General features: G+C 37.4%; 1 protein-coding gene across 3 annotated transcripts in view; it reads left to right on the top strand.

The window, feature by feature from the left end:
- asap1a (ArfGAP with SH3 domain, ankyrin repeat and PH domain 1a) overlaps positions 1-11601 on the top strand; it is a 66416-nt gene extending 54815 nt beyond the window's left edge. For 2 of the 3 annotated variants that reach the window (XM_067362560.1, XM_067362558.1), the window contains 13 exons: positions 79-170; positions 301-487; positions 777-862; positions 956-1071; positions 2516-2583; positions 2740-2847; positions 4287-4512; positions 4948-5109; positions 6771-6846; positions 7161-7225; positions 7316-7872; positions 9334-9456; positions 9540-11601. In XM_067362560.1, the coding sequence (XP_067218661.1) occupies positions 79-170; positions 301-487; positions 777-862; positions 956-1071; positions 2516-2583; positions 2740-2847; positions 4287-4512; positions 4948-5109; positions 6771-6846; positions 7161-7225; positions 7316-7872; positions 9334-9456; positions 9540-9614 (1941 nt within the window). In that variant the 3' untranslated portion in view covers positions 9615-11601. The remainder of the gene's footprint in view (positions 1-78; positions 171-300; positions 488-776; positions 863-955; positions 1072-2515; positions 2584-2739; positions 2848-4286; positions 4513-4947; positions 5110-6770; positions 6847-7160; positions 7226-7315; positions 7873-9333; positions 9457-9539) is intronic. The other variant, XM_067362561.1, reaches the window with a different exon arrangement.
- The last annotated feature ends 449 nt before the right edge of the window (positions 11602-12050 follow it).

Below are 12050 nucleotides of genomic sequence, written 5' to 3'. Positions count from 1 at the left end.
ACTGTATTACGAAATTATAGGTATGCTATGGTCTGTTAATATGCTAGTTACTCACAGCTGATTGCGATCTCTCCACAGCTGGCGAAGAATGTGGGTAACAGTAGTTTTAATGAAATATTAGAAGGGAATCTGCCAAGCCCTTCACCAAAACCAACACCATCAAGTGACATGTGAGTACCAGCCTACCTAGCATTCAGACTTTAGCTATTTGGAATGACCTTTTGTTTAGTAGTTGATGCACTAATCCATACGTAATGCAGTATGTGCTTTGAAATAAAGTTTTGAAATGAATTCTTTTAGGACCGAGAGGAAGGAGTACATTAACGCAAAGTACGTGGAGCACAGGTTTGCTCGGCGGACAGCCACTACAGCCACAGCCAGACAGGGTGACTTGTACGAGGCCGTTAGAACTCGAGACCTGATGGCCCTGATTCAGCTCTATGCAGATGGAGTGGAGCTAATGGATCCATTTCCAGAAGCAGGACGGGTATTGATCTCTGACTAATAGTTTGTCATGGACTATATATGCTGCTTATTTAGAGAAATATAGTCATTTATTCCCCTGAGTGTATATGAACTGACCTTAAGACAGATGACAAGTGTGGTTGCCCAAGGGTTTGTCAGTACTCAATATATTTTAAAAGACACTTCCTGTAGTTTTAGAGGATCTGAAACCTGCTTTTGGTCAGTCACAAGAATATGCTATATGGCTTATTAAATTAATGCAGATATTTCTTAGAAATGTCCTGATTCTGATACTGTATCACTGTCGACAGGACCCGGGAGAGACAGCGCTGCACTTTGCTGTGCGGATGTCAGACCAGACCTCGCTGCACCTGGTGGACTTTCTTGTCCAAAACAGGTAACAGACATAACATTCTATGGTGTGCATTAGTCCACTGATACTAGGAGAGAATTAAGCTGCAAGATGGTAAATATGTATCTGTGTGTGTAGTGGAACTCTAGACAGACAGACGGAGAGTGGAAACGCTGCTCTCCATTACTGCTGCACATATGAGAAGCCAGAGTGTCTCAAACTGCTGCTCAGGGGAAAACCATCTATTGACTTGGGTAAGTGGGTTATCTTTAGCATTTCCCTAATGGTGTTTCAGCAGAGACTACATCTGGAGTTATTTCAAAATAAATAAAGGCAGAACTGATTGTTGACTTTTTTTTTTAAGTTAAAATTCTACAGTTGTTGCAAATAAATGTTTTGTAAAAATGATAAGTCTGATCATTTGTAATATAATAGTTTTTAGTTTAAATCTCAATGCATGGTCATGTGAATTTATTAACATATACTTCCTTTATGTATATTTTACATTAATTTGATGATAAAGTGTGTAAATATAGTATTTAGAATATAATATATGTGACCTGTGCTGGCAAAGTGAGTTACAATGAGCAAATACATTTTCAATGAGTTATTGTTATTACACACATTCTCTATAAAAATACTTCAAAATGATGTATGATTTGTTGGAATTGGACAAAAATAAAATGACTGAGCTACACCTTTTTGAAGTTGATAGAGTCAGCAAAGTCAATTTTGTGAAAAATAATCATTTTGCAAGCATGGTTCACATACAGTGGGTACGGAAAGTATTCAGACCCCCTTAAATTTTTCACTCTTTGTTATATTGCAGCCATTTGCTAAAATCATTTAAGTATTCATTAAGTAATCATTTAATCATTTTTTTCTCATTAATGTACACACAGTACCCCATATTGACAGAAAAACACAGAATTGTTGAATTTTTGCAGATTTATTAAAAAAGAAAAACTGAAATATCACATGGTCCTAAGTATTCAGACCCTTTGCTGTGACACAGACCTCACACCTGTCTATATAAGACCTTACAGCTCACAGTGCATGTCAGAGCAAATGAGAATCATGAGGTCAGAGGAACTGCCTGAAGAGCTCACATACACACACACACACACACAGTCTCTTATGCTCACCAAAGCTGCATTATTTAATAAAAATAATCAGTAAAACACTACTATTATGAAATATTATTACAATTTAAAAGAACTGCTTTTTCATTTTTTTATGTAATTTATTTCTGTGAAGGCAAAGCTGAATTAAATGCATCCTTCCTGAATAAAAAAAAAAACCAGAAAAAATCTCACTGACCTCAAACCTACGAATAATCACTGTGACATTTCATTTAAAGTCATTTAAAATGGTTTGCCAGAGATTATTGGATCTTCTGCAGAGGCTTAAAATCCTCCGCTGTAAAAACAGGCCTCTGGGACCCGCATTCCAGTCTGAATGCTTAGAGGCTCATCTTCCAACATGTTTCATTCCTCAAATTCTTTTCATTTGCACTGAATAATACACAGGTGTCACCACACCTAACCTGGAGGCTTTGATTTTTGCATCTTGCTCAGTTTTAATATATTTAATTATTCCCAACCTTAATATAAAACTACTTTTTATTCTTTGTTATTCTGAATTTAATTACCATAGTATTACCAAGGCTGTTCCTATGTGCTTTGCGTTTTATTTCAGTTAATCAAAATGGGGAGACAGCTTTGGACATTGCCAGACGACTGAAAAATACACCGTGTGAAGAGCTAGTGAGTGTGATGCTTTACACTGTGTTAATTATGGAAGAATTTTGCCATACAACCACCTGCAATTTCACTATACAGTCATATAATTGCTAAAAACATGGCATTAATATCAGAGAGGAGAAGTGTATTATGTTAATGGGTTTGTGATTGGTTGTGCAGCTGATGGAGGCAGCAGCAGGGAGGTTTAATCCTCACGTGCATGTGGAGTATGAGTGGAATCTGCGGCTGGAGGAGATTGACGAGAGTGACGATGACCTAGATGACAAGGTTTGACCTTTTGCTTTGTCTCATATCTCCCTCTACTAGAGCTCTACTTTGCTTTGTCAGTGAAAAGCAAAATATAATAAGCATAAGGTATTATGAGTAATTTTGTAGGCAACTCATTGCTAGTTGCTGGAAACTTCACACCTGGTTAGAACATGGTGCAACATTTAAAGGGGTCCTTGATTATGATTTCACTTTTTTAACTTTAGTTAGTGTGTATGTTGCTTTTAGAGTATAAACAACATCTGCAAAGTTATGATGCTCAAAGTTCATTGCAAAGGGAGATATTTTCTCTTACATAATTTCCTTTTTAAGGACTACAACAAACAAGTGGTATGGACTACAACGAGTTTCCTCCCCACCCCGAGAACATGTAGCAAAAGGGGCAGGGCCATGTTGGGCTGCTTTAGAGAAGAGGAAGAGTTGTTGTTGTAGAGTGTTTTGCCATGCCGTCATTTTACGCCGGACTGCTTCACAAACGAGACTCAATTCAACACTGGATTTGCACAAAAGATTAACATGACGGCACATGCTAGTCGATGAGTTGAATCAACTCCACAGCAACTACATAAATTTATCCACTAACCGTTCAGATGCATTCTCGCATTGTAACTTCTTCCCAAGTCTCTCCATCAGTGTCGGCTCCAGTTTGAACACCGTTACTGACAATCCTCATTTTGGCTGCGTGAGATTCTCCAGCTTTGTTGTTGTTGAGAAACCGAAGCGTGTTAAAGCTCCGCCCTCTTCTGGACAAACTATAATGTATTTTGAGCTGAAACTTCACAGACACATTCTGGGGACACCAGAGACTTATATTCCATCTTGTAAAAGGGGCATTATAGGTCCCCTTTAGGAAAACCTTCAAAATTGTATTATATTTTATTCACAAAGGTTATATCTTTTATAATTGTTTCAAACTAAGCTAATGTACACTTTTCCTTAAAAAACAACAACATGTCATTTAAAAAAATCAAGACAAAAAATAGAGTTTACATAGAAAACAAAAAGTATATTACCACCATTAGGGTAATGCACATATAAAAACTGTGATAACTGATGTCTGTGTAAAGGTCTATATAATCATTGTCACATTAGTCTTTTAACAATAGTGTGGAAAAAAAGCCCTCTGGCCACACAGAAACAGGAAACAGAATTTGATAAGCGACCAAGTTCCTTATAGCGCTTCAAATTTATCACAAAATCAAAATAGCATTTTATACCATCATAAAAGTGGATTCTCATCGGCAGAGATCCATGACTTGAGAAATGAGAACCGAAATCAAAACATTACCACACTTGGATGTGCCTGAAAGCACACACCACCACCTCAACGCCATGTATACACAGCGCCACCTAATGCGTTCAGTTGTAATTGCGAGGTTTTGGAAAGGCTGTTTACTAGTCTCAAAATCATATGATGTGTAATATTTTTCCATCTCCAGCCCAGTCCAGTGAAGAAGGAGCGTTCTCCCCGACCTCAGAGCTTCTGTCATTCCTCGAGCGTGTCCCCTCAGGAGAAGCTGTCTCTGCCGGGGTATTTAGGACACAGGGACAAACAGAGACTGTCCTACGGAGCCTTTGCCAACCCCGTCTACAGCACCTCCACCGATACACCTGCATCTCCGGTATCAGAGGGACCCACAATAGCCAGCAAGACCACTACGAAAGGTATAAATGCCTTTATGCATGAAATGCATAAGCCCATGTACCTGGAAAGGTGAAACATGATGGGAGATTGAATTGTTTGCATGTACCTGACGTCTTTATATTAACTCTAATTGCGGGGGAGGTATAATGTGCAATCGGTTGAGGCTGACCCTGAGTAATTTTAAAATGTCCTCTCACACCACAACCACTGTTTGCTTGTAAACTGAACTGGAATGTGCAACCTTTGGCTGTCGTTTATAACTAATCGGATATTTCCCCGCAACTGCATTCTGGGACCATAATCAATTTCTTAAATTATTTTTGGTTGTGCTTTTGAAAATCACTTTACACTCATCACTCCCTACATGATGGGAGTGTTGTCTTTGCCCTTGTGTTCCGGGGCGCTCGGGCCTCGCTTGCTTCTCGACCAATCACGTCATCTCGTCACTCTTTCAGCTCCGTCCTCTGGACCGCCCACTTCCCTGCCGCTGGGATCGCAATCGAGTGCAGGAGGCAGCTCCACTCTGTCTAAGAAGAGAGCGCCTCCTCCACCTCCCGGACACAAGCGCACCCACTCAGACCCCCCCAGCCCCGTACTGCAGGGCCCGCAGAGCAAAGGTGCGTCCAGGTGGCAACACCTCAGTTTTGTGTTTGCAGAAACAATATTTTGTTGCTAACACCTCGGAAAAATTCTTGTAATTTTGTTGTTTTGATGCTGATAGTGGTGGTGGTGTTGGTGTGAAATGGGTGGGTATGAATTTTCAGCCTGCCCTCAAATGGCCATTACTCTGACACTTCTTCTTGATCAAAAACCAAGAGCTTTCTGAGAGGATGCCTGACATGTCAAACACCTAAAGACATTAATACAACTAGCGCTTAATGTTACAGTATTCTTCAGTATTTTCTCTTTCCTCGCCCCACAATGAGAGTTAAAGTGGTTATTCTCGTTAATTAGCTTATGGCAGCTTTCTTTTCCTTTTGTGATTCTGAGCTTTGTGATTTAATAATAATCATTCATTTTGTTTGTGTTGTCGCATTTTTAAAATTAAAATATTCTATTAAAATGCTTAAAGGTAAAATGTGTAATGTGTTCTATTAGCTTCACCTAACGATAACTAAAATTAAAATGGTGATTAAAATTAGTTAATAATTACAGTTAGAATATCAATTTTAGAAATTGTCGAAATAAAAACATTGTGTTATAATTTTTGAATATAGCCATAAATGTTAATACTTCTGAGGCAGTCACCATTTTAATGATTTTTTTTAAGAGACATTTGACGTGTTTACATACTTTTCATGCAGGGTTCATTTAAGTTGCCCAAAAACGTTTTGCTAGGTTGATTTAATGTTAGATAATAGTGTATTTAACATGTCTAATTGTGCATTAATGCTTTTTTATAAGTTTTGGGACACCAAAGTCTACTGTATTTGGGAAAAGTGGGTTTCCCCAAACACTCTTCCATTGGTAGGATAAACATATAGTTCCCCCCAAACTCATGCCATTGGTTTAGCTAATTGGAGTGGTTGTGATGCTCAAAGTGATGATTTAATAGTGCCACAGAGCCATTTTAATTTATTTAATTTTTTTTTTTTTTTTCAGAAAAATCAAGCTACAGATGCCTTTCTTATAGTTGTCTTGAATTTTCTGAAGAGACACGATCATTTTGTATGATGAACAGATTTAATTTAGGCTCTTATTCACATTGATCAGCGAACATAAAAAGAGGCTAAACAGAACCTGCTTGACACGTGAGAACAAACCTCATTGTTTCTTGTGGAAGCTCAAACGTGCTTGAGCTTCCTTTTACCACAACTGATGTGTGAGTTGATGAAACTGTGAATAAAAGCCTAAATTCAATATGTTCATCATAACAAGTGATTGTGTCTCTTCAGAAAATTTGAACAAAACCAATACATATGGATTAGTTTTACAATCTCTTTATGAACTTTTTCAAGAATCAAAGTCATAGTTGCATAGACTGTAAATGGAAGGACAGAAATCTCTCAAATTTCTTTTAAAAGACCTTCATTTGTGTTTCGAAGATGAACGAATGTCTTACGGGTTTGTAACAACATGAAGGTGAGTAATCAATGACAGAATGTTCATTTTTGGGTGAACTAACCCTTTAAGCTGGGATTTGAGAAAATATTTTACCATAAAAAATCTCTTGGTAACCTCACTGAAGGTTACTGGGAAAGAAACAAGCTTTTAATGAAATACAGGAACTTCAAACCTGCTTTAAACCTCTTCCCTCTTTTTATTGTGAACCTCATAGGAAGTGAGTCTACACCTCCTTCTGCAAATCGGACATCCCCGGCCAATAAGTTTGAGGGAATTCAGCAGCAGCAAAGGTGTTGCATCACACTGACATTCAGACACACTTGCTTGATATAGATAACCTGCAGTTCCATGCTTGCTGATTTCCACTGTTACCACCAATTTTCCTCTGTAAACATATTACAATTTGTGTTTTTACAATTTAATTGTCCTAATATTGCACAATAAACATTTGTGCATTTTACTGTATGTGTAATAGATCTGAACTGTAAACAAAAAATGTCGACCTTAAAAATTTAGCATTACAATTTACATGTTATCTTTTTCATGTTAGTTTTTTTCTAGTCTTGTTATAAAGATGTTAATCACAGGACCTTTTTGATTTCAGCACTACTTCTATGAACACAAAAGCAGCGTTTGGTCCACGAGTTCTTCCCAAACTACCTCAAAAAGGTACATTTAACATGACATTAAATAAGGATTTATTTATATTTATAATTTTCACCTTTGCATTGACCTGCCCATGATGTCTTGTTCTTTCAGTGGCACTACGAAAGATTGACACAGTCCACCTCCCCTCAATGGACAAGTCTGGTCCCGATGTGCTGCAGAAACCCCCACAGGCCCAGGACACGCCTCCCACCAGAGCTTCAGATACGATAACCAGACCCACTGAGCCGCCACCTAAAATCCCACAACCTGCAGAACGCTCCCAGCCCCTGGAGGTGCCGCAGAAACCACACATCTCAGACCTTCCCCCTAAGCCGCAACTGTCTGATCTCCCCCCGAAACCACAATTGTCGGATTTACCGCCAAAACCTCAGCTTTCTGACCTGCCCCCGAAACCACAGCTTAAGGATCTTCCCCCTAAGCCGCAGCTCTCTGACCTCCCATCCAAGCCTTCGATGTCTTCAGCTGCTGAGTCCACACAGAGGCAAACAACACAGGAGGAAACCAGCCCGAAGCCCCAGCTCACAGAGGTGCAGTCATTTAGTCAACAGGAGGAGCTCTCTCCCAGACAGGCCAGTGAGGACACTAATGGTGCACCTGCAGGAGCTGTGGAGATGCCTGTCCCAATGCCACGGAAAATAAACACAGTAGTGAGTGAAAGACATTTTTGTTATATACAGTCAAACCTAACTTTATTCAGACACCTTGAACATTGCATTCATTAATACAGTTTATTCACTATAGTTTAAAAATTGGTAATAAAATATGACAAGATCTCAGTTAAACTGTGTCAGAAAAAATAATCTTAATTATGTCAGATAACACTTAAGCAAAACAAAGTCTGAATAATTGTTGGTTCCAGATTTTTATCAATTTTACTGGTAGTCCACTTTATGAAGAATTTTTGGGTATAATATGTCACAGTTTACTTTATTTTGCTATCCTCACTTACATAAATAAACTATAGTGTCCTGCACCCACTAGTGAAAATATATAAAAAATGTCTGAATAATTTTTGGTTTGACTGTATGTACGGTGGACTCAAAAAAGTAGCCAAATACTTTTTTTGTCCTAATTTTATGACCTATATCTATTGTTTTATCATTTTAAACACAACAAACATTTGGCAAAATATTTAGCTTAAATAAATTAATAATAAAAATTAATATATAATTAATATATTTGTTAATTTTATTTTGTTTTATATACACTACCATTCAAAAAAGTTTGGGATCAATAAGATTTTTTTTTTTTTAAGAAGTTAATACATTTATTCAGCAAATACACATTAAATTGATCAAAAGTGACAGTAAAAACATTTATAATATAACAAAATAAAAAAAAATCATGAAAAAAAAATCATGGTTTCCACAGAAATATTAAGCAGTGCAACTGTTTTCTATGGAAGCTTTTTTCCGACACTGCCACTTTTTAATCTCATAATTCTGACTTTTTTTCTCAGAATTGAGTGATATAAACTCGCAATTGCAAGTTATAAAGTCAGAATTATGTGATATAAAGTCAGAATTGCGAGATAAAAAGTCAGAATTGCGTGTTATAAAGTCAGAATTATGTGATATAAAGTCAGAATTGCAAAATATAAACTCACAATTCTGAGAAAAAAGTAACTTTTTAATAACATGGATTGACTATATCACACAATTGTGACTTTATATCACACAATTCTGAGAAAAAAAGTTGAGAAAAGTGCAAAATGTAAACACAGTTCAGAATTGTGAGTTGAAAAGTCACAATTATCCTTTTTTTATTATTATTCCATGGCGGAAACAAGCTTCCATAGTTTTCAACATTAATAATCATATAAAAGCACCAAATCAGCATATTAGAATGATTTCTGAAGGATCATGTGACTAAAGACTAGAGTAAAAGCAGCTGAAAATTTTTAAATATATCAAAATAGAAAACCATATTTTAAATTGTAATATTATTTATTTCACAATTTTATACTGTTATCTATTTTTAATCAAATAAATGAAGCTTTGGTGAGCACGAGAAACTTTAAAAACAACTCCAAACTTTTGAACAGTAGTGTATATTGTAAAATATCAACAGGTGTAACACTAAAATAACTGAGGATCATCTCTTTGCAGGGAAAGAACAAACTAAGGCGTGTGAAAACCATCTACGATTGCCAAGCAGATAATGATGATGAGTTGACTTTTGTGGAGGGGGAGGTTATAATTGTTACAGGAGAGGAAGACCAGGAGTGGTGGGTGAGTAAATCTGTGCCGTGCGTTAGTATTGTTAATGCTGTTTTAGGGCATATTGTCACTTTCGCTACCCTGCCTTTTTACAGATCGGGCACATAGAGGGGCAGCCTGAAAGGAAAGGGGTCTTCCCAATGTCCTTTGTGCACATTCTGTCAGACTGACAGTGTATAAGCGGCGGCCAAGAGGCTTTCTAACTAGCACAAGCTCCGCTCTCTCTCTGGCCTCACACTGGACTGTGGGCATTGCCTCTGTACATAGCTGCTGAAACCCATACGGTCTCCAAACAAACGAAACATGAAGAATCAAACCCATGCTCCCTTAATCCTCAAGGGTGAAATGTGTAAACTATGTGTTGTTCATAAACTGTGTTATCCTGCCTACCAGTATTATCGTAGCCATGGCAGCCCAGCATGCAAAACTGGGTTTGCAGTAGCTATACTTGGAAATCTAGCACTTAACATGTATGCTGTAACTTTGTGTATGTGTACACATATAGAATTATATGTAAGTCCATTTTAAGTGTGTCTTTGTACATGCATATGCACAGATGTAAGTGTATATTTATGTACGTATGTATAATGTACAAGTGTGCAAATGTATGTTAACCCTGCTTGCTTATGGAGCCAGAGTGACTCTAGACAGTTTAGTGTACTGTTTTAAAAGAAAAAAAAGATCATCTCTTGAATTTTTTGGATGGCATAAATGATAAGCGATAATATACCAGTGTTTAAATTTCCAGCATAGTGGCATGCTGGTCAGGGATCAAAACCAAAATGTAAAGGTTTAAACATCTCATCTGCTATACATAGATGATCAAAATATGCATCACTCACAAAAAAAGAAAAAAGAAACCAGAAATCATCTTTATTCTGAACGCCTCAATGAGACCAATTTATAGCCCTAGAAAATTGCTGGTGTAATGTTACCACTTTGTACCCATATTCTTTTCATGCCAGTATGTTCATATGGTGGCTGTAGCCAAGGACGTCACCACATATAACCAGTAATAATTTAAGAATGAATTGCTGAAAAACTCATATCGATCAAATTTTCCAGTGTCTATGGTGGTCACAGCCTTGGTTGCATCTGTGGGAACGCTTCATTCCTTCCCCATTGTTGTTTAATGCCAAATCTGACAAAACTGATGCCTCAGCTCTGGGAAAGTGTCCTTGTCGATATTGTTTTATTAGATCGCACAATAACCTACCTTATTCATCTGGTCTCATGCATAAATTATAAAGCTTCACTCATACGAGGATACGACTGGTCAAACGTTGTTGGCTTTGTATAAAAATGGACATATGTTGAGCAGAACACAATCTGTTAAAGGTTTCTTAGGGTGAGTTTTATTGTTTGCTTACAGTGACTGTGGAATGTGATTTCTTTTGTTCATTTAAGTTGAATTAAACTGCAAGGGGACTCGGCAGTGAGTGACTGACTCTCGGTATGACTCAGAATGAACTAACGCTGCCTCTTTCTCGTTACCCTATCAGGGAGACCAGCATTCACTCTTGGTTTTTAACTATTATTGTATTAACAATAGAAGATGTATTAATGAATGCCACCTGTATGATATTTGATGATGATAGTATTTGACATTTATAGGGCTAAAGTGTTTCAGCATGGAGAGGGATGGACCTTTCGAGTGTAGTTTGTTATGGTTTTTGTTCCTCTGTTTTCGGTCATGTTACATTAAAGAATTTTAACTAAAGAATAAATAACAAGAATTCTGCACAAAGAACATTTCTGCTCAATGAACAAGGCAAAACGACTTTGTGATTGTGGTATGAAGTTACCGATGCACCACTCCCGGACTGTTTTGTTTAGACCCCTTTGATGAGCCCGCTGTTGGACCACGTCTATCTGTTTAGATGTTCAATCCAGCACAACTCCAGATGATGGATTCTTGTGTTGCTAATATTGTAGCATTCTGAAGTCTGGAAACAGTCAAAAGGACAACTTCACATTTAAGTGAATAAACTGGATTCAGTCCTAATGTTCCATTTAGGATGAATTTTGCCACTATATCCTACCTTGTTTTTTTTTTGTTGTTGTTTTTTTGTCTGTTTGCTGCACTGTAAGTTCAGTCAGAAAGAAAAATCAAACTTGGCTATCAAGTCTTCAAATCTTAAAATAAAGTCTTTAAGTTCAAACCATGTCGTCTCATTGTTATTTTTTTTACAAAAAAACAAAATAACGACTTATTTAGTGATGGCCGATTTCAAAACAATGCTTCAGAAAGCATCGGAGCACAGTGAATCTGTGTCGAATCTGCAGTTCGGAGCGCCAAAGTCACGTGATTTCAGCAGCTTGGCGGTTTGACCCGCGATCCGATTCATGATTCGATACACTGATTCATTTATGCTCCGAATCTTCCTGAAGCAGTGTTTTGAAATCGGCCATCACTAAATAAGTCGTTATTTTGTTTTTGTTTTTTGGCGCTCCAAAAGTATTCTTGTCGGTTTATAATATTAATATTGAACCACTGTACTCACATGAACTGATTTAAATATGTTTTTAGTACCTCTATGGATCTTGACAGAGGAAGTGACATTGCTCCCCATATGGAGGCCTCACAGAGCCATCGGATTTCAACT

Source organism: Chanodichthys erythropterus, chromosome 16 (assembly GCF_024489055.1).
Source record: "Chanodichthys erythropterus isolate Z2021 chromosome 16, ASM2448905v1, whole genome shotgun sequence".
Lineage (NCBI taxonomy): Eukaryota > Metazoa > Chordata > Actinopteri > Cypriniformes > Xenocyprididae > Chanodichthys > Chanodichthys erythropterus.
Note: the sequence above shows the minus strand (reverse complement) of the source record. Positions and strands in the feature narration are given on the sequence as shown.